Here is a 23,440-nt window from a genome sequence, read left to right as displayed (position 1 = left end):
TGTTACGCGAAATAGGTACGTCACTTTGTGTATCAAATAGTGGGGGCGCGCACACGTGCAGATTGGACAGGGGGGATCCAATCAGCGGGTCCCATGGAGACAGAACGGCGGTCTGCCAATGTAAACAAGGCAGACTGCTGTTCTGTCAATGAGGAACACAGGGATCCTTTGTTCCTCCTATATAGGAACACAGGTCTCTGTGTTCATCCAGTGAGTAAATTCCCCACACAATTAGAAAGCACTCCCTAGGAGCACACCTAACCCTTTGCTCGCCCCTGGTGTTAACCCCTTCCCTGCCAGTGTCATTAGTACAGTAACAGTGCATATTTTTCGCATTGATTACTGTAGTAATGTCACTGGTTCCCTCAAAAGTGTAAAAAATGTCAGTTAAGTGTTCGATCTGTGAGCCACAATCCCGCTAAAAAATTGCTGATCGCCGCCTTTACTAGTAAAATAAATAAATCAAAATTACATAAATCTATCCCATAGATTTTAGATGCGATAACTTTTGCGCAAAGCAATTAATATACACTTATTGGGATTTTTTTTTTTACCAAAAATATGTGGCAGAATACAAATTAGCCTAAATTGAGGAAAAAATTGATTTTTTAATTTGTTTTCATTGGGAATGTTTTATAGCAGAAAGTAAAAAATATTGTTTTTTTTCTCCAGAATTGTCACTCTTTTTTTGTTTAATAGCGCAAAAAATAAAAACCGCAAAGGTGATCAAATACAACCAAAAGAAAGCTCTATTTGTGGGAAAAAAGGGACATCAATTTTATTTGGGTACAGCGTCGCACGACCGGGCAACTGTCCGTTAAAATGATGCAGTGCCGTATCGCAAAAAATGGCCTGGTCATTAAGGGGGTAAAACCTTGCGTTCCTTAAGTGGTTAAATATGTTGTTGTTATTGCTGATAGCACTATGAAGAATTAATACAAATCAGAAAAGTGATGCATTATAAAAGAATCTTGACAAATGTAATGTTAAAAAAAGTAAGGTCACGTGCCTAGGCCGAGAAAAACCTACCCTCTTTTTTAAGGAATACAGTTCCTGGAGCATACAATTTTAAGACATGCACCTTTTAAGAGCATACAACTGAAGACACAACTTTAAACACTTGTCTCTAAGCCAAGCTACCCCACATTTCTTTCACCCCATCACTACGGCTAGCCATACATGTTCAATACTCCTGTACAATTTTCCATTAGATTTACCAAAAACCATATAATATGAGGTCAAACAAACTAAACAGCTTTCAATTGTATCCAATTAGGCAGGCCATTGTACTACCTAGTTTAAGGTAAATCTAAAAGAAAAAATTGTACAAGAAAATTGAACATGTATGGCCAGCCTATGGTAGGCAGAACCAATGGCCAACGGGAATGTGCAGGGGGCAGGAAGGGCAGATTTTGGTGTGACCGAAGGATGTAGGTGTTGCTGTAGGTATGTGCAGACACCTCTACATATCTACACTTCATATCTGAAAAAAACGTTTTATTTTCATAAAACAGATTGTCCTATTATATTCCAATACAGTCAAATACTAGTAACAAATTGGGAACATTGTTCTTTTTTAAAAGAAAAGGAGGCAGCAGTTTCATAATACACAAAAGATTTTATCAGCAGTTAAGGAAAGGGTTCTAAAAGCAGAGCCGGTACAAGGGGGGGCGAAAGGGACGGGTGCCCTGGGCGCAACAATTTATTGGAGGGAGGGGGGCGCAGTGAAGTGCACTTCTAAAAAGGACAACTGTGTGTGATTGCTGTACCTCCTGCAACGATGTGCCGAGTGCGCTCCTGCACTCGGCACAAGCCTTAGAGCAGTCCAGCCTTTCATCCTTTCATTTCAGATCAGTCAGATAGAGCCCGCTGCGCTGACATTCCCCCCTCCCTCCCCCACAAGCTCCTTCTGCTGCTGCTCCTCCTCCCGCCCTCCCCTCCTGTGCTTGCCCCGCCCACACTCCCGACAGTTTTCTGCCTGACTGCATCAGAGAAGATGTGTGGGCGGGAAGATTGAACACTAAGCACCAGAAGAGGAAAGATGCAGTCTGATCCATTCATCCATCCCATCCATTCACTCCCTCCCTTCTGCTTCCCAGTGAGTACTCTGATGTAACTCCCTCCCTCTCTCTCTCCCTCCCTCCCTCTCCCCCCTCCCTCTCCCCTCTCTCTCCCCCCTCCCTCCCCCCCCTCCATCCCTCTCTCTCTCCCCCCCCTCCCCCCCCTCTCTCTCTCCCTCCCTCTCTCCCCCCTCTCTCTTTCTCTCTCCCCTTCTCTCTCCCCCTCTCTCTCCCCCCCCTCCCTCTCTCCCTCCCCCCATCCCTCCCTCTCTCCCTCCCTCTCTCCCTCTCTCCCCTCTCCCTCCCCCTTCCCTCCCCCTCTCTCTCCCCTTCTCTCGCCCCCCCTCTCTCCCTCCCTCTCTCTCCCTCTCTCTCTCTCCCTCCCTTTCTCTCTCTCTCCCTCCCGCTCTCTCTCCTCTTCTCTCGCCCCCCCTCTCTCCCTCCCTCTCTCTCTCCCCTTCTCTCGCCCCCCCTCTCTCCCTCCCTCTCTCTCTCTCCCTCTCTCTCTCTCTCTCTCCCTCCCTCTTTCTCTCTCTCTCTCCCTCCCTCTCTCTCTCCCTCCCTCTTTCTCTCTCTCTCCCTTCCTCTCTCTCCCCCCTCTCTCTCCCTCCACCGCTCTCTCTCCCTCCACCTCTCTCTCCCTTCACCTCTCTCTCCCCCCTCTCTATCATTTAATTTCTGTAACATGCAGCATGAGGGGGTTAATGTATTGTCCCTGATACATCAGTAACACTGACACTGGTGCCACTAATGCAGCACAAAGGGGTTAATTAACTGCCACTGGTCATTAATGTATCAGTGACCAGCGCAATACATTAACCCCCTCATGCTGCATAATACAAATTGAGTCAAACACCAGTGATAAACACAAAGTACCAATGTGACCGGTACCATGGTGACATCAGCACATCACTCCGTCAGCTGACATCACGGCGCTTCTCGAATCCCGGAAGGACAGGTAGCTGCGATAAGCCAGCTGGCTTGTTTTGATCCTAATGAAATGTCATGTTCTTCTAGCTATAAGTGCAATATTGTATACCTTAAATACATTTTTTAAAGATTTTTAGACTACTACGAGCGAGACTTTTGTATTTTGGGGACCATCTGTGTATTTGTTTCCTGGACGGTGGGTCCATTTGCCATAAGAGGTTCCTGGGACAGTTAACCACTTCTATACCGGGCATATTTTGGCACTCTGTAAGAACGCTGAACTGCGGGGGGGGCGCAGTTTGCCATCTTCGCCCTGGGCACCATATGACCTTGTCCCAGCACTGTCTAAAAGTGTTTAGGCTATATGGGATGCTTTACCATACAAAATTAATATTGGGATAAAATAACTGGATAGTTTTCATGCAGTATTGTTATCCAAAGTGTTATTTAACAAAAGTGGATGTGTAAGAATATTTTGATCTAGGAGACTATGGCACTTTTCCACTGCAAGTACCGGCTCGGCTCTACTCGGCCCTGCTTGGCCCGGTTTGCTTTTCCACTGCTGGTACCGCATGGTACAGTGTTGGAACGGTTCGGTATGGTATGGTTTGCTTTTCCACTAAAGTAGTACTAAAGTTAAGTGGGTGGGATAACAACGGGGTAGGTGGGATTCTCTAACCAATCAGTGGCTAGTAGTGACTGCATGCAAAGGATTGTGGGATATGGTACCGGGTATGGTACCTCTTGGAACCACAATCGAGTAGGTACTGTTTTTGAGAGCCGTACCGTTCGGTTCCATGCAGTGGAAAAGCGCCGCCGTACCGTACCGTACCGTTCCTACACCATACCATGCGGTACCAGCAGTGGAAAAGCACAAAAGCGAGCCGAACCGTTCGGTTCCATACAGTGGAAAAGCCTCAATATCCAACTGCCTCAGTAAAGGTCAGGAAGTATGTTGCTCATTTTATATGACACAACTGGCAACAGGGGCTTTGTTTTGCCTCCGAACCAGAACTTCTGGGGTTTAAAGGCTGAACTTGTTTGCTAGGTTTTTCTTTATCGAATTACCATGAACACAGGGAATTCCTAAACAAAGGTACAAGGCATTCAAAGATTTTGTATTAAGGGCAATCTCCATTTACTGGAAAATGTTATTCTTACAGTTGGCTCTTCCTGTTGTGTTTGTCTTTCTGGCTCCTTGTAACCCAACGGGGCATCAAAATCCACCTGAAATAAAATATATTTATTGAAATGTATTTACTAATTAATAAAAAATAAAATAAAGATCACTCATTGCATCAACATGTGAATTCAGTTTTCTATTATTATACCACCACCAAACTGCCATAGAACTTACCATTTGATATAAACTCCATGCCACAGCAATGTAGGAAAGATTATTGTAACAAAATAGCTACAAATAATTTAGCAGAAAAACAGCCCCACATTAGACATCCAGTAAAACGCTGAAAACAGCTGAGATACAACATGCAAAGATTTTTAAGACTCCTTTCACACTTCTGCGATTTGTCTTGCGACTTTGGACATCAAAGTTGCATGACAAATCGCACACCATTGTTTTCAATGGCACCCGTTCAAATCACTGCAATTTAAAGTCGCAGCGACTTTGAAAAGGTGTCTGCACTATTTTGGTCCGGCTTTGATTCATAGAATGTAAAGTCTAATCAAAATCGTACCAAAAGTCACATTGGAAATTGTGCGGCTTTGGAGACACAATACTGTAAAAGGAGCCTAAAGCTGAACTCTGGCCTTCCCTTCAGTGTTGCACAGTTGTGCAGGCTCCTCTCCCATACTGAAATTGCCTACTCTGATTTCACAGCACACTGTGAGCTTCTCAAAATGTGCTTTTAAAGCTACAGCAAGTCAGACATAGTCTGAATCATTTCCTGGCTGGAGGACATTTAGCATCATCTTTCTTCCCAAGCCTAACTGTCACTGGCTCACCCCTTTAATTCATTAGATTTCTGTTCTTTAAATATGGAGGCTCAGCATCATGGTTGGGTGCTACCTAGGGCAGTCTGCATGCCTGCTTAGGAATACCCACTCCTCCAGACTTTCATCCACCCATCAAGACGTTTTAATATTTGCATAACTCCTCCCAAAAGCCATCCTGTTGCTTGCATCAGAGCTGGGGGAATTTGAGCAGAGTACAGTGTACTGTGATGTTTTCAAGAAGCTATGTACAGCACTCTGCTGGCCCCTCCCACCAGCACTGCATAGAGAAGCACAAAGATCCAGTGATGACATGACTGAGCCTAAAATAACACATAATAGATACTGAAGGGCATTTTGTAAAAATGGCATTAGCATGTTGATTCAGGGAAAGGGGGGGGGGGATGGGGAGGAAACAGGTAAGGAAACATTTGGGCTGGTTAAACTTCAGCTTTAAAGGACAGTCAAAACTATAGCACCTAATACACTATTTGCAATGCTTACAGTGAACCCGTGGCAATAAGTCTTCACTGACCTTTCTAGCTACATGCACTGTGGAGTATTGCATCCTCAAATAACAACAGAAGCACTGTAGTTCTTCACTTAGCTCCTCATCTCACCCTTGCCCCCCCCTACTAGCAGTGACTGGCAGCCTTTTAGTCTTCTGTTCTTCAATGTAAACATATAACAGGTGCTCTGGGAGGGAAGGGGACTTTAAAGCCCTGTTCCTAGCAAATGCACTCATTATCAGTCACTGAATTTGGGTATGTAATGGATGTTCAGGGAAACACGTGTGGTCTGGGCTAGGGTGAAGTGATAATAATACTCCTTTAAACTCTATCTGTTGGGGTTTGTTCTGTTATAATGTAGTTCAAGGGAAACTTCACTAATAGGAAATTGGGAACTCCAGGTTAATATAACAACAACATTTAATACAGTTATAAATTCAATAGAAACCAATGAATATATTTCTATAAATTCTCTTTTTAGGAGAAGTATCAATAGAAAAGTAATATATAAACCAATATGTACCCAATGTAATAAGCAGTACTGTAATAGAAAAGTATTAGGACCACTAATAGTACAGAGACTGTCAAAATCAGGAATCAATATTCCAGTAACATAAAATTACATGCTGGGTGCATGGTAACTTCAATCTTTAGCAACAGGTATGGTGCCATGGGTTCTCACCTAATATTTGTTCTTTCGTTTTTTTGGTCGAATTTATCAAACCCACAGAGAGAGACTAAAAAGAAACAAAAGAAGAAGAAAAAAAAAAAGGCGTGGAAGGGGGAGAGAAGCTGCAGGGAAAAATGTTGGGGAAGGAGGGAGGAAGGTCTCTCTGTCTCTGCTGTATGCTGACAATTGGATTCTTGGAGGTGTAAAGCCTCGTACACACGCAACGATTATCGGCCGACCGATCGTCCGACTTTTGTCCAAGTTGTGTTTTGTTGGTTGGAATGTGCTTAGACTGCACATGAATTTTCTCGGCCAACAAAATTCTTCTTCAGAAGTGAGGTCATGTGTTGGTTTGTTTTCTTTGTGTTTTTTCTTCACTGAGCATGCCCAGTCTTGCTCATTAGATTTTTCCCTGTCAAAATCTGTACTGACTGCACGAAAATCGGCCGTTGTGTTGACGGCCAACAAAAATTTTATAGCCTGCACACCAAATTTTTTTCGGCCGAAAAGTCGGAGTTGGTTGTCGGAAGCATCATACTAACAAGCTGAAAATCGGCAGATCGGACGTTGGCCAAAAATTCCCTGCCAATTTTCGGCGCGTGTGTACGGGGCTTAAGATACAGCCCAACCCAAAATTGAGGGCCGGTTCACACCAGATGCAGTCCAGAGTATTTTTTTTCTTGCATCAAAAATGCAGTAGATTATATGGGTTCCAATGGCCTAGTTCACACCAGTGCGATCAGTTCCAGCGCGTTCCAATGCAGAAATAATAAAGTAGAATATGCTGCATTTTGTCTCCACAAAACCGTACTGGAAGGCAGCAAAACAAATCAAAAACGCACCAGAATGCATCTAAGCGCATTATAGTCAAAGAAAAAAAAAAAAACACAGGAAACTTTGTTAAAAAAAACAGGAGAGGGGGAAAAAATTAACTGAAAATGCATCAAAAATGCACAGGAACGCAGCAAAAACGTGCGTGCAGAAATGCATCCGGAGTGTGCTTTTGTGGCGTAAACTGGCCCTGAGAATCTATGGGTGTCTGAGCTTTATAGAAGAAATATAGTGTCCAAGTCCGCCAGTACTTCTCTTGTTCTTTCATTGCCTTTGTAAGGTTCTCTGTTTGTTGGATTTGTTCAATTCTGGCAAGCCTGATTTTGTTGGAGACCATGTTAGTTTCCATAGCACTGGTATGCAGGCTTTGGCTGTATTAAGGAGGTGTTTCAGCAGAGAGTTTATGATAGATAAGGGGGTTACATGTAATAGGTAGGCCACAGGATTTTATTAAAGAGACACATCTGTAAGAAATTGAATTGTATGTTTTACTATGTCCCAGAAGTCTCTACATTTTGCACAGTCCCAGAAAATATGCAACAAAGTGCCTTCCGACTCCAAACAGCACTAGCATTTATTAAATGTCTGGTCACATACGGTGGAGAATCATTGTGGTACTGTACCACCTAGTTAAGAGCCTGTAGCCCTTCTTGGTACTTGCAGGCTATGGAAGATTTAGGTGCGAAGATTATCTTCTGAATTTATTTTTACATGTAGCCAGCAAAGAACCTGAATTTGAACAAAACTTAACAGTTCATGCATTTCAACTGCGTATTTAGTTTATAATATGACAGCTTAAATGCCCAACGAAAACCAAATAAAGGTATAAGCTATCCCAAGCGCTTCAAATGAGGACCACTCACCAATAAATAAATTGGCTATGCAGCTACTTAACTAAAACATATGGAGAAAGATATATAATAGATAGATACTCAGCAATATCCCTATATATATATAGTAGCGCAAACTTGTCAAGAAGCAAGTGCCAAAAAAATACTGTGCCCACTGCACAAAAGTCCGAAATGCAATAGATGTCACATAGGCAGCAGGAAAAAGTTCAGAAATGACTCAAACAGTCCATAATCCTTCACTCTATCTCCTGGGATGATAATGTACGAAGACGTGTTTCTCAAAAGGATCACCACCACCACCGTGCTCCAAGGGGGGAGGAGAATTGCCCACTCACCAGATGCTGTGGCCCAACCCACTTTCGTGTTTGAGCATTCAGGCTTATAATGATGGTCACTGGTCCAGAGTATCCACAACAGGAATCGCACCAGCGCAGTCAAAAAAAGCTCAGCAGCATATGGGGAGGAGAGAACATAATCCCAATAGCGTGATACCGTTTAAAAGGGTTTTATTAAATAAAAATAAAACATAAGGTAACACACTCACATGTCTTGTATGTCATCAAACGCAAAAAAACAGTCACGAATAGGGGAGGGATGCCCTTCGGGAGATGATGTCCAGGCTCCACGCCGTGGACGCCGCGCCTTCTGGGTAATCCGAACTCCTCTTACACAGCCTGGTTACACCGCCTGGTCACGCCCCGACGCGTTTCGTGATTTCCACTTCTTCCCCGGGGAAGCATCTGGTGAGTGGGCAATTCTCCTCCCCCCTTGGAGCACGGTGGTGGTGGTGATCCTTTTGAGAAACACGTCTTCGTACATTATCATCCCAGGAGATAGAGTGAAGGATTATGGACTGTTTGAGTCATTTCTGAACTTTTTCCTGCTGCCTATGTGACATCTATTGCATTTCGGACTTTTGTGCAGTGGGCACAGTATTTTTTTGGCACTTGCTTCTTGACAAGTTTGCGCTACTATATATATATAGGGATATTGCTGAGTATCTATCTATTATATATCTTTCTGCGTATTTAGTTGTTTGCCTAACCTAAAGCACTGCAGTGGGTATTCTTCATGTACTGAGTGTTCCCAGGTCTTTTTGTAGTGCATATAATAATGTTATCTGTAAGGATTCTTTTTTTACTAAATCTTAAACTTACATTCATGTCACACTCAATAATGGATACTGCTTTGTCTGGTTTTGTTTCCATCACCCGAAGTTCATATATCTGAAAACAGAACCATTTTTTGTTAAAAACAGTTATAGAAATACTTTACATTTTGTCTGCAATTACAAAAAGGTCCACACTAAGTTCCCAAAAAAATATCAAATTTTCCCTGAAATGTACATAAGTACCAAAACACTACTAAAAAAATACAACTTCACAATGATCTTTTTTTTTTTCGTATTAATTTCTCCTGCGGCATATCAACAATACTGCATATAATGAAAATATGTGTGGTTATTATTTTTATATCATTTTACTGTACTCTACAGATTAAGGCCAGGTTATAGATTCTAACCTGGCCTAACATATGTGTAAGGTAACAAGTGTTGAAGGTCAGGCTTCCAAAGTTACCAGAAAGAAACTGCGTTAGCCTTGAAATTTAGCCTAGTTGCACCGTTTGATACTCAGCCCTGGCTGTACATAAGCCAGGGCTGCAAAGCGGTCAATCCAGAGAGCTGATAGAGACCAGCTCAAGCAGAATCATAGTAAGGAGTCTTGACTGAAGTTACAGAGGAAAAACATAAGCGGTGGAGTAAAATGCTTGATGGAAGTCACCAAGGTTAGATGGCTAGCAAAAAGGCCTGTTTGACTTTTTTTTTTTTCAGCGGAGCTATACAAAAGCTGTCCAACCTCATAGAACATTGGCAAACTGATACATGCCAGTAGAGAAGGGGTTATGCCGGGGCTTGCTTACAACTTTTTCTGTTTGTCAGTTTCCCAACTTCCTGCAGTATAACCTTACTGTAACAGAATTGCGTTGTCAATTATTGGAAAATAAAGAAAAAAAAGTTGAATATTTCCAAATGACCTAGGAGCCTGTAGGCCCATTTACACAATTAGACAAAAAAACGCTCAAGTGTATTGGGGAAAGGATTTCTGCATTCTTGTTGAAAGTGAAACGACATTTGCAGGGAAATGACTTTGTTATAAAGAACCTATATGCCATTACCACAGCCATACTGCTGCTTTAAAAAATAAGAACAGCATATACAGTATGTACAGGACGCCAAGGTTGGGTCCTGGATGGGTGCTATATAGCACCAATTTTTGGGTTATGGTCCCTTTAAAGGGAAGTGTGGAAGTACTCAGAGGGTCACCCAGTACGGGTGAGGAATCCCCGGGAATAGCCGGAAACAGGAGAGGACTGATTACAGTTCTCTGGTTTATTTGAGAAATATTTGGGACCCGGGATTTCGGAGACCCTGAAGCGATATTCGGGTGGGAAGGGGTCTCCACCTCTGACTGAGGATTCCAGCACACACAGGGTTAAGAACCTCCAGGAAGCAGCTCTTAAAAGAAGACAGGAAGTAGTGATAGAGGTGTGGAGAGGAGGAGTTGGTGTATGCACCTGTGTTTGGAGAGCTGGGAGTTTTGCTGGAGGCTGCAAGAAACAGGACTTAACAAGGACTGTTAAACCTGGGGGGCGAAGACCCAACTACGAACTGTATGTGTTTTCCTTTTACTTTTGTGCTGAAGATAAGCAGACTTTATTTTGTATTTTGTGCTTGTGTGCTGCTGGAAGCCATAACTTTTTGTTACCTGCTGAATAAAAGCCTTTTTGTTTGAAGTTGAACGGTTTTGCACTCGGTCCTGTGGAGCCATAATCCCCCAAACATTACAACTGGTGTTTCGGATGCGGGCAGAGTGCATTTTTGCAGCCGCAAAAGCCGTTTAAAAACCTAAAAACTGACATTTAAAGAGACAGTGTACTTATGGCATGTCTTGGGTGAAATCAGCTCAGACACTGCAAACAGCAGGAAAAAGCATGGAGGAGGTCATCAAAGCTTTGGCGCAGCAAGCCACCGTGACCCAGCAGCAAGCCTCAGCAGAGGCAAACCGTCGCCATGAGGAAGCGATGGCCCAGCAGCAGCAGGCCCTGGCACAGGCTGTAGCTGCACAACAGGAAAACACACGGTTGCTAGCCGCCCAGTTTACTGCACAGCAGGAGTTCACGCAAGCACAAGTGGTGGCCTTGCAGGAGGCTGTACAACGTCTGGCTCAGGGACAAGAGCAACCGGTCATCGCTGCTGGCAAACAGGTGTCTGTGAGAGCCAGCCATTTTTTGCAAAAGCTGACACCCAGCGAGGATGTGGAGGCTTTTCTCACCACCTTTGAGAGGATAGCAGAGAGAGAGGGGTGGCCCCGTGACCAATGGGCTGGCATTATCTCCCCTTTCCTCACTGGTGACCCGCAAAAGGCCTACTTTGACCTCCCATCAGAGCACATCAGAGACTATGAGCGTCTGAAGGCGGAGATCCTGGCCCGTCTGGGAGTGACCACGGCTGTCCGGGCTCAGCGGGTGCACCTCTGGAGGTACAAACCCAGCCAACCACCCCGTTCCCAAATGCATGAACTGGTACAGCTAGTCAAAAAATGGCTGCAACCAGAAAAGTTAACAGGCCCCCAAATGGTAGAACGAGTGGTGATGGACTGGTATCTACGGTCTCTGCCAGAGGACCTACAGCGCTGGGTAAGCCATGGAGACCCTGCAACCGCTGACCAGCTGGTAGAGTTGGTCGAAAGGTACACTGTGGTGGAGGACCTGCTCGGACCTGCCAAGCGTCGGGAACCCACACCAAGGGCAACCAGGCCAGCCACAGCACCTATGAGAGAAACCCGGCCAGATGGTGGAAACCACAAACCTGCATCACCTTCCGCAGAACCACGAAAGTTGGTTCCTGTCCCAAGGATGGGGGACATACAGTGTTGGCGATGTCGGTCCTGGGGGCATACCCGGGCCCACTGCCCGCTTCAGGAGGAGTTAATGGATTGCGGGACTGGTCGGAGAAGCTCCTTCTATGTGCAAAGGGCATGTGCCACTCATCTGGATCTGGCTGCAGGACAGTTTGAGTGTGAAGTGTGGGTGAACCACCTTCCGGCTAAGGCGCTACTGGATTCCGGTAGCATGGTGACACTGGTACATGCCAGAGTGATTGGGAGACTCGGCCCAGTCAGCAAGACTCTTCGGGTAGTGTGTATCCATGGGGACACCAGGGAGTACCCCCTTGTGCCGGTGACTGTTGCCTATGGCCATACCTCAGTGACACAAGAAGTTGGGGTGGTAAGAAGCCTGATCCATGACATCATTGTGGGGAGGGACTGTCCCCTGTTTTTTGAACTGTGGAATCAGGTACAATGTGAGCTGCCTGGACAGCTAAGAGGACTGGGGACACGGGGCCTCGAAATGACAGAGTCAGAGGGGTCTGGGCCTGAAATCCCCTCAATACACCTCTCTAGTGTGGAAATGCCTGTTCCTGATCAGGACTTCATAGAGAATGGTGATAATGCTCCGGGGGGCAACACCGAGCTGGCCTCTGAGGAAGGGGAAGTCTCCCCATTACAGGTTATGTTGGGGGAGGATGACGAGGAACTCTCCCCGTTGCAGTTCCCGGTTGAGGAGGTTGAAGGGGAAACATCCTCAAGGCCGGTGCACCCAGGCCTGGATGTATCCCGGGGTGCGTTTGGCACCGCCCAATTACGGGACCCTACCTTGGTCAATGTTCGAGAGCAGGTTTCCGTTATTGATGGGGTGCCACAACTGCCAGGTGCAGACCAAAGGTTTCCTCATTTTGCGTTGAAGGGGGACTTGGTTTACCGAGTGGCTGAAAGCCGAGGGAAAACTGTAGAGCAGTTGCTGGTTCCCCAGCCATATACACGGATGCAGGTTCTTCTGGCCAGGGGTAAAGGCTGAGGTTAAAAGATATTGTGCGTCTTGTCCCACTTGCCAGTTAACTGCCCCATTATCCCACTACAGAAATCCCCTGGTACCCTTACCAATCATTGAGGTGCCATTTGAGCGGATTGCCATGGATCTCGTAGGTCCCCTGGTTAAGTCAGCAAGGGGGCACCAATATATATTGGTCATCCTAGATTATGCAACTAGGTATCCAGAAGCAGTCCCTTTAAGGAAAACTTCCTCTAAGGCCATTGCTCGGGAATTATTCCAAATGTTTTCACGAACAGGGTTCCCTAAAGAGATATTGACGGACCAAGGCACCCCTTTTATGTCAAAGGTGATGGCGGACTTGTGCAAGCTATTTCAGATTAAGCAGTTGCGGACGTCCGTCTATCACCCGCAGACTGATGGCCTAGTTGAAAGGTTTAACAAAACTCTAAAGTCCATGTTGAAAAGAGTGGTCCAGAAAGACGTGAGGGATTGGGATATGTTACTCCCTGCCCTGTTGTTTGCCATCCGGGAGGTTCCACAAGCATCCACGGGCTTCTCACCATTTGAGCTAGTGTATGGGCGAAGGCCCCGGGGGTTGCTTGATCTGGTAAAGGAAACCTGGGAAAGTGAATCCTCACCGCACAAGACCGTAGTAGAACATATCTCCCAAATGCGGGAGAGGGTGGCTAAGGTGATGCCATTAGTGAGGGAGCACCTGCAGAAGGCTCAGGATGCTCAAAAAAGGGTATACAACCGGTCGGCTAAAGTCAGACAGTTTCAAATAGGGGACCGGGTGGCTGTTCTCATACCCACGGTGGAGAGCAAGTTCTTGGCCAAATGGCAGGGTCCGTATGAAGTAGTAGAAAAGGTGGGGGAGGTGAACTACAAGGTGCACCAGCCCGGGAAAAGAAAACCATACCAGATCTACCACATAAATTTGTTAAAACCGTGGAGAGACAGAGAACAGGTATCTGCCGTGGTAGGTGTCCAGTCAGGGGATCCTGCAGGGATTGACCTGGTGCAGGTTGCTTCTACCCTGTTGAGGCCCCAATCCCAACAAGCCAAAGAATTTCTGCAAAGAAATAGGGACATGTTTTCAGGGTTGCCTGGTCTCACCAACGTCATCGAGCATGACATTGTAACCGAGCCCAAGGTAAAAATCCGGTTAAAACCTTATCGTATTCCAGAAGCTCACAGGGTGGCAGTATCAGAGGAGGTGAAAAGGATGCTTGAACTTGGGGTCATTGAAGAGTCACAGAGCGAGTGGTCGAGTCCAATCGTGTCGGTACCTAAACCCAACGGCACACTTCGCTTCTGTAATGACTTTAGGAAACTTAATGAAGTCTCCAAGTTCGATGCTTATCCCATGCCCCGGGTGGACGAGCTGATTGAGCGATTGGGCCCAGCCAGGTATATCACCACGCTGGACCTCACAAAAGGGTACTGCCAGATTCCCCTAACCAAGGAGGCCAGGGAGAAAACAGCCTTTTCTACCCCAGAAGGCCACTTCCAGTACAAGAGGATGCCATTTGGTCTTCACTCAGCCCCCGCCACATTCCAACGGGCCATGGATAAAACTTTGCGCCCACATCTACGATATGCTTCCGTCTATCTAGATGACATAGTCATCTTCAGTAGGGATTGGGAGTCTCATCTTCCCCGGGTTCAGGCAGTGGTAGACTCCTTGAGAAGAGCAGGGTTCACCATCAACCCAGAGAAGTGTGCAATCGGGATGGAGGAAGCCAAGTACCTAGGGTACATTGTGGGTAGAGGGCTGGTGAAGCCTCAAAGGAGCAAGGTAGAAGCTATACAGGACTGGCCCCGTCCCTTAACCAAAAAACAAGTCAGAGCATTTTTGGGCATAGTTGGCTACTACCGGAGGTTTGTGCCCAACTTTGCCACCGTGGCTGCACCGTTGACTGACTTGACCAAAGGCAAAAAGTCAGTCATGATAAAATGGAACTCCGAGGCCGAAGAAGCCTTTCGGAAGCTTAAGACAGCGTTGTGCCAACATCCGGTACTCGTAGCTCCGGACTTTTCTAGGGATTTCATAGTGCAGACAGATGCTTCAAGTGAAGGGTTGGGGGCAGTCCTGTCTCAAGTGATCAATGGGGAAGAGCACCCCGTAGTTTTCCTGAGTAGGAAGCTGACGTCCGCGGAGAAAAACTACGCTGTGGTGGAGCGGGAGTGTCTGGCCATTAAGTGGGCCTTGGACTCTCTAAGGTATTTTCTCCTGGGCAGAAAGTTCCGCTTGGTGTCAGACCATGCTCCGCTGACCTGGATGAGGCAGAACAAACATACCAATGCCAGGGTGACAAGATGGTTTCTTTCTCTCCAGGAGTTCAATTTTGTAGTAGAGCACAGACCCGGGAGACAACATCAAAATGCTGATGCCCTCTCCCGTGTCCATTGCATGGTGTCAAATGGTGCCTCCAACACCTCCGCGTTGAGGCAGAGGGGGGGGATATGTACAGGACGCCAAGGTTGGGTCCTGGACGGGTGCTATATAGCACCAATTTTTGGGTTATGGTCCCTTTAAGGGAAGTGTGGAAGTACTCAGAGGGTCACCCAGTACGGGTGAGGAATCCCCGGGAATAGCCGGAGACAGGAGAGGACTGATTACAGTTCTCTGGTTTATTTGAGAAATATTTGGGACCCGGGATTTCGGAGACCCTGAAGCGATATTCGGGTGGGAAGGGGTCTCCACCTCTGACTGAGGATTCCAGCACACACAGGGTTAAGAACCTCCAAGAAGCAGCTCTTAAAAGAAGACAGGAAGTAATGATAGAGGTGTGGAGAGGAGGAGTTGGTGTATGCACCTGTGTTTGGAGAGCTGGGAGTTTTGCTGGAGGCTGCAAGAAACAGGACTTAACAAGGACTGTTAAACCTGGGGGGCGAAGACCCAACTACGAACTGTATGCGTTTTCCTTTTACTTTTGTGCTGAAGATAAGCAGACTTTATTTTGTATTTTGTGCTTGTGTGCTGCTGGAAGCCATAACTTTTTGTTACCTGCTGAATAAAAGCCTTTTTGTTTGAAGTTGAACGGTTTTGCACTCGGTCCTGTGGAGCCATAATCCCCCAAACATTACAAGTATTTCACAAAAGTGAGTACACCCCTCACATTTTTGTAAATATTTTATATCTTTTCATGTGACAACACTGAAGAAATTACACTTTGCTACAATGTAAAGTAGTGAGTGTACAGCTTGTATAACAGTGTAAATTTACTGTCCTCTCAAAATAGCTCAACACACAGCCATTAATGTCTAAACCACTGGCAACAAAAGTGAGTACACCCCTAAGTGAAAATGTCTAAATTGGGCCTAATTAGTCATTTTTCATCCCCGATGTCATGTGACTCGTTAGTGTTACAAGGTCTCAGGTGTGACTGGGGAGCAGGTGTGTTAAATTTGGCGTTATAGCTCTCACTCTTTCATATGGGTCACTGGAAGTTCAACATGGCACCTCATAGCAAAGAACTCTCTGGGTATCTGAAAAAAAGAATTGTTGCTCTACATAAAGATGGCCTAGGCTAGAAGAAGATTGCCAAGACCCTGAAACTGAGTTGCAGCACGGTGGCCAAGACCATATATTGGTTTAACAGGACAGGTTCCACTCAGAACAGGCCTCGCCATGGTGGACCAAAGAAGTTGAGTACACGTGCCCAGCTTCATATCTAGAGGTTGTCTTTGGGAAATAGACGTATGAGTGCTGCCAGCATTGCGGCAGAGGTTGAAGGGGTGGGGGGGGGGGGGGTCAGCCTGTCAGTGCTCAGACCATACGCCGCACACTGCATCAAATTAGTCTGCATGGCTGTGGTCCCAGAAGGAAGCCTCTTCTAAAGATGATGCACAAGAAAGCCCGCAAACAGTTTGCTGAAGACAAGCACACTAAGGACGTGGATTACTGGAACCATGTCCTGTGGTCTAATGAGACACAGATAAATGTATTTACTTCAGATTGTGTCAAGCGTGTGTGGCAGCAACCAGGCGAGGAGTACAAAGACAAGTGTGTCTTGCCTACAGTCAAACATGGTGGTGGGCATGTCATGGTCTGGGGCTGCATGAGTGCTGCCGGATCTGGGGAGCTACAGTTCATTGAGGGAACCATGAATGCCAACATGTACTGTGACATACTGAAGCAGAGCATGATCCCCTCCCTTCAGAAATTGGGCCGCAGGGCAGTATTCCAACATCATAACGACCCCAAACACATCTCCAAGACAACATCTGCCTTGCTAAAGAAGCTGAGGGTAAAGGGGATTGATTGGCCAAGCATGTCTGCAGACCAAAACACTATTGAACATCTGTGGCGCATACTCAAATGGAAGATGGAGGAGCGCAAGAATTCTAACTAACATCCACCAACTCTGTGATGTCGTCATGGAGGAATGAACAAGCACTCCAGTGGCAACCTGTAAAGCTCTGGTGAACTCCATGTCCAAGAGGATTAAGGCAGTGCTGGGAAGAAATGGTGGCCGCACAAAATATTAACACTTTGGGCCCAATTTGGACATTGTTACTTACGGGTGTAGTCACTTTTGTTGCCAGCGGTTTAGACATTAATGGCTGTGTGTTGAGTTATTTTGAGGGAACAGTAAATTTACACTGTTATACAAGCTGCACACTCACTACTTTACATTGTAGCAAAGTGTCATTTCTTCAGTGTTGTCACATAAAAAAGATAGAAAAAAATATTTACCAAAATGTGATGGGTGTACTCCCTTTTGTGAGATACTGCATATATAATATATATATATATATATATATATATATATATATAAATATATATATATATATATAGCACAATGAAGTACTTCACTTGCTTCAGGAGTGGCACTGAAAGAAAGAAAAAAATCAGGATGGAAGAGAAGTGCTCTCTTCCTAGTTCTCTGTTAAGGGGTTATGCAGAGAACGCTCAAAGACTTCACAGGCACCAAAAACAAAGAGCAGATGTAGTGTGGAGTAAACATTGCAGCGTTCCGCTCTCTATTATTATCCTACACACACACACAAATTGGGTTGATTTACTAATGGCAAATAGACTGTGCACTTTGCAAAGTGCAGTTGCACTGTGCAAGAGCAGTTGCTCCAAAGTTTAGTAAATGAGCAGAATCTCTGCTGACTCCCATCATCCAATCATGTGCAAGCAAAAATGCTGTTTTTTTTTTTGTTTTTTTTATTATCTTTGCATGTGATTGGGTATTTTTTGTAAAGTTAAACTTTACCTCATTCACTAAGCTCTGGAGCAACTGCACTTGCAAAGTCTATTTGCCTTTAGTAAATCAACCCAAATAGGTTCACTGTCCGCGTCCTGATGTGTACATTGTGAAGCTACATCATGAAATCTAAAGCAAAGCAAAATCAAGGTGCTGCCATGAAAACAAATAAAGTAACAGTTCACTCTCCTAGTGCAAATTAAATTGATTTTAGGCTTGAAATACAACTTTCCAGCTACAAACAAAACCTCTAAATTTACCAAGGAATGCTCATAAAAAAAATCATTTTAGAGTAGATGGTTTCAATTTCAAGCTGTTGGTGGCTTTGTAGGCAACACCCCGCTCATCAAAAGTTGATTTTATAATCGACTGATCTGGGTGGAAAATTATTGGCTGAACAGTGCATGCATCCTCTCAGATATAGTCACAGTCATTGTGTGCAGACAGACACAGGTGCCTGAATACAAAGCAGTGGAGATTTCTCCAGCCACACTATTGGCATGGATGGGGGAATCAATTGATTGGGCTATACGTGGTGGCCTCTACTTGGTAAAGCAGCACAGAGTACAAAGATGATGTGGACAGGGCAGTAACACATAGCATCTAGTCCGATCTCAGTGTGTGTGTGTGTATTGGAAGATCCTTATGGCTTACTGCACATTGCTCTTTGCAGAAGTATATGATACAGGAATTTCTATTTATCCTATTCATGTAAGATTGTGTGTAAACATTCCGCAGATGTCAATGAATTTTAACTACCTTCTCATTGTAATTGATAGCGATTACATCTCCAGTCGTAAGACAGGCAAAATTTCTTAGAGCATTCTCCAATCTTAACATGAAGTCAAGGTAAATCACAGAGAATTGATTTTAAACAGAAGCTGGGAGGACACATGGGAGCTTCCATTGCACTTCACATTTTGCCCCTAAAATATTGGTGAAAAATATATGGATAATAAGGATCTCTATCAAAAAAATGCCATCTGTTTCCGACGCCTATTTTTATTATAGTGGCAATATGCTGTATTGCAGAGCTATACTTGTGTTTCTTGCTGCAAACCTTGAACCCCATTTTCACTAGCAAGTATAACACCATGATCAGTAAACACAGGAGACTTGGATCAAATCCAAGCATAAGATTCAGGGCGTACTAGAGTTGCATTAGCAGTGGCATTGTGGCCATTCAAATACGATAATTTATACCAGTGGTCGCCAAACTTTCAGACCTCATGGACCACTAAGCTCACAATTTTGATTCCCGTGAACCATTAACATGAATTTTACATGCCTTATACACACAATGCTCTATTTCTCTTCCCCCTGCATCACATTGCTGCTTTTAACACAGACTCATCATTGTATCTCACCTCCTTATCCAGCCATATGCTTGAGCTCTGTGCTCCCCCCCCACATTCTGTGATCAGCGCTGCCTTTGGAAGTCCCCTCCTCCTTTTCCAGCTCTCTACACTACTCCTGGTGCCTCCCTCTGAGCTTACAAGAGCCAGAACTACAGAGGAGGCATCGAGTATCAATGCGTACTGACAGTACTAACTGTCAGCGTGCATTAAGAAAAACACTGAAAACAACATTGTGTGGTATTAATCCGCCACAATGTTGATTATCGGCAGAACCCCTTGGGGACCACCATAATTTTCTCGTGGACAATCAGCTGCTATATACCATGATCAATCAGATACAATAATATTCTATAGCAGGCAGCTATGCTGGGAAGGGAGGAGCCCGAAGCAGCTGAGATATATTTGTGTTGTACAAAACCTTACATAAAATGATGCATACAATATATTTGAATTTGTAGTTTAACTGTTGTTACAAAAAATGCTTCTTAGTAGTAGGTAGCACACATGCAATGTTTTAATATTTTGAAATTCTTGCAGTCCATGCAGTTATAGTAAAAGGATACACAGCTTTGGGGTTCGTGATATCCAGGAAATCAGGACTCTGGGGTTGGAATTTAGAGTATGTGGCCACCTGAAGATTGACACTTTCCACTTGTACCAGACCTCCCTCTTCTAATAGTAAATTCTGCATCATCTGAAAGGTAAGCAAATAAACACAGTTACATAATCGTTGGTCATGTTTTTTTTAAGTGAACAAAATGCCAAATAACACTGTGCATTCTGTAAGAAGACATCCACATACCCAGAAGTTAAAGCTACATGTGGTGAAAAAAATTACTCCTAAAGCTGCTTAATATTTAATTATCAGTGAGCAAATGCTGATCAGATAAAATGACAGATGCCATTGTATAAAGACTGTAACTACATCAAGGTGCATTAATGGTATAGCTGCTTCAACTGCTGTCTGCACAATCCCAATAAAATAAGACAATAAATTGTTGTAATACTATCACCACAACAAATCATTTACTAGATAAACCTCCCCCCCGTAAATATATTTAAACCATGCATTTAGCTGGTCAGCATGAGTCAGGCAAACAGCATTTTTAGGAGGAGGTCAGTAATGTCAGCTTCCACATTTCATGCATGACAGATCACCTTTAAGGGTGCATACACAATATTAGAATGAATCACCAGGCATACAACAAAATTATTTAGTTGCAATTTATATATGGTTACCACTTGACAAAGGAGTTGTAATTCTGTACAGTCTTGTTATTTACAATCATTTCTACACTGCACAACCAGACAGGATCCTGATTAAACATTTCATCTTCTTGGTTTAGCAGTTCAGTTTCCTAATTCATCTCTCCACTTTTAGGCTTCTCATTGGACAATGAATCAGCATGATCACCTCTGTTTAGTAAGTAGGGAGATGACCGAGAAAGCAGTCCTGCTAAACCCTGGTTCACACTGCCACGACGTCATGCAACTTGAGAGTTCAAAGTGGCATGACAAGTTGTGCCCTATTAACTGCAGAGGAACCATTCTAATTGTTGCGACTCAAGTCGCTCTAACTTAGAAAAAGGTTCCTGCACTACTTTTGGTTTGACTTCAATAGGTCTTGCATTGACTTAAGAAGTCGTATGCAAGCCACGATCAAGTCGCAGAGTAATGTCGGATTGAAAGTCGTGGCGGTGTAAACCCAGGCTAAACCAGAAAGTAGCATAGTGAGAAGTACATAGATTATAAAGGCTGTTGTGTAAACCATCTATTTAATTGTCCTTGACCCTTTACATTTTCTATTTACCATTGTGCATTTTCTGTTGAGGTGTCATATTTATTTTGTGTGATAGGTATCCTATTTGCTTCATTCAGTTCATATTACTGATGTAGTCATGAATGACCAAAATTCATTTTTTTTTTTTTTTTTTGTTTATTATGTGTTTATTGAAAGAGAAAGTACAATACAGAACACAAAAAATAAACTAGGGTTAAGACATATTGAGGAACAACCAGTCACAGAAAGATTTTGCTGTTGCAACAGCATTCGGCATGAAAAAGATATTGGCAAAGTGAAATAAATCAACAGATTGTGTAAACAATACCAATATAGAGCAATGAGGCATTCCTCGTGTGGAAATCGTAAGAGAGTAGAGAGAAGAGCAGGCGCAGGAAGGGCGAAAGAAGAAAATGAGAAAGAAAGAAGCAAAGCGGGTCAATGAGAGGAATGGGGAGAGTAAAGAAAAAGAGTAAGTAAAAGTAGAAAGTATGAAGGCCACGGGTGTCAAATCAAATATACCACAACAGGTATTATTAAGAAGAGGAGCAAGGGATCTCTAAGAGAAAATAGAGAACAACATTTAAGCAACACGGATCAGGCGGTATTAGTACTCCAACAGGAAACTATGTAAGCAGTAAACATTATATATAATGGCACAATCAGTAAGTGATACCTTATATTAAGACTCATCTGGTTGGGGAGACCTGGGGAGGGAGGGGGGGGGGGGGTGGGTTTGAGGAGCAGATAGATAGATATGTAGGAGTAGTTTTAAACGTGGACCAAGTTACTAGAAAATAATCCAGCTTGTCACGAGATATACGAGAAAGCTCTTCAAAATAACAAACTTCATCAATTTTTTGTGGCCATTGAGCAACAGGAGGGATAGTTGAGCCACCCCAAAAGGCTGGGATGAGAACCTTGGCTGAGTTCAGTAGGTGCGGCATAAGTGAGCGTTTATAACGATGTATCGGTTTGCTGGTACAATGTAATAGCACAGACCAAAATTAGTTTTAATGGCTTTGTACATTTAGAATTGTGAACCTTGGAAACATGGATGTGTTTCTAAATGAAACTAAGAAGCATCATGTATCAAGTGACACACAGAAAATACCAAAAACAGCATATTTATGCTCCTAAAGGTTAGCTGTACGTTTGTTAAAATGGGAGGTTCAAATTAGTTAATTACAAAAAGTTATTCATAATCCAGCTGTATCTTACATGACAAGTAAGCAGTTTTAGAGCTTACAGGCATCTATGGATCTCAGTCTGATTCTAATATGCCACAGCTCCTGAAGCATGCCTGCTCCTAGTCTCCAAATGGAGGAACTAGCAGCACAAATGATGGCCTCAGGATTCACATGGACAAAAGGATAAGGGACAAGCTGTCCTGTTATAAGGAATTTACTGTATCCACTGTAATTATTTTAGAACTTCTTAGTGTAATAAAAGAGTAAAACTTAGCCAGTTTTATAAGGCATTGTGGCTGAAGATTAAAGTGGACCTTCTTTCATAAAAGGCACTCCTGCCACCTCTACAATTCAAACCTTTTTTTTTTTTTTTTATAAATCAGGCAATACCCTTGGACTTGCTGAGTTCCACTTTCTAAGTCTTTGCCTAGACAAAGATGAAACGTGCAGCCACCTGATGGCTCCTGGGATGTCAATGTGTTACAGTGTTTCAGCATGAGATCCCATACATGCAAAGACATGCCGCATGTCCCAGCAGTCTATGGAACCTGACAGAGACATGCAGCTTGTCTGTGGTTGTAGTGCATGCGCAAGCACGTCACAGGTCTCATTGACCTGGAAGGAAACCCCAGAGTGTTTGCGAATGTATGTGATCTCATTTTAAGATGCAGGAGCAGATCAAAATAGGTGAACCTGGCTGCAAGGAAGACAATGCTGGACTTCATAGACTAGCAAGTATGTTTTTTATTTTTATACAGGGACAGTTCTTAAAATTGAAATCTAATTTTAGCTAGGTAGGGTGAATTTTCTCTTAAAGTTAATACAATTAAAAAAAAAAAGTTGAATTTAGAAGGTTAATTTTGGAAGCAAGTGGGAATTTAAAGTAACAATATAACCTATGCTCCCGTTTACAACAGAAGTTGTAATGTTTTGGGAGCACTGTTTATCTCGTGAACACGGTGCAGGATGCAGAAGTGCATATAGCCCTCATACTGCTCCAGGCTGCATTGTGTGCAGCTGGCAGGTGTTGCTCAGTAGGTAAAATGGTCCTCCAAAGAGAAGAAATGCCAACGTGCCATAACCTAAACACTGCAGGCAGTGTGACAGGAAGATAGGCACAGATCACAGCAAATGCTTTAATGAGCACTCATGAGTACTGAACAACTTGGCTTAATTCACTCTTTAATGCCCAATAT

General features: G+C 44.0%; 1 protein-coding gene across 1 annotated transcript in view; it reads right to left on the bottom strand.

Moving 5' to 3' along the window:
• UFD1 (ubiquitin recognition factor in ER associated degradation 1) overlaps positions 1-23,440 on the bottom strand; it is a 36,451-nt gene that overhangs the window by 7,169 nt on the left and 5,842 nt on the right. The window contains exons 5-8 of the mRNA XM_082243091.1: positions 19,838-19,968; positions 18,676-18,748; positions 8,962-9,030; positions 4,152-4,217 (exon numbers count right to left, since the gene is read on the bottom strand). Coding sequence (XP_082099217.1) covers positions 4,152-4,217; positions 8,962-9,030; positions 18,676-18,748; positions 19,838-19,968 — 339 coding nt within the window. The remainder of the gene's footprint in view (positions 1-4,151; positions 4,218-8,961; positions 9,031-18,675; positions 18,749-19,837; positions 19,969-23,440) is intronic.

Source organism: Pelophylax lessonae (genome assembly GCF_965119305.1).
Source record: "Pelophylax lessonae genome assembly, chromosome: 1".
Lineage (NCBI taxonomy): Eukaryota > Metazoa > Chordata > Amphibia > Anura > Ranidae > Pelophylax > Pelophylax lessonae.
The sequence above is the reverse complement of the archived record's forward strand: the minus strand, read 5'-3'. Positions and strand labels throughout refer to the sequence as shown.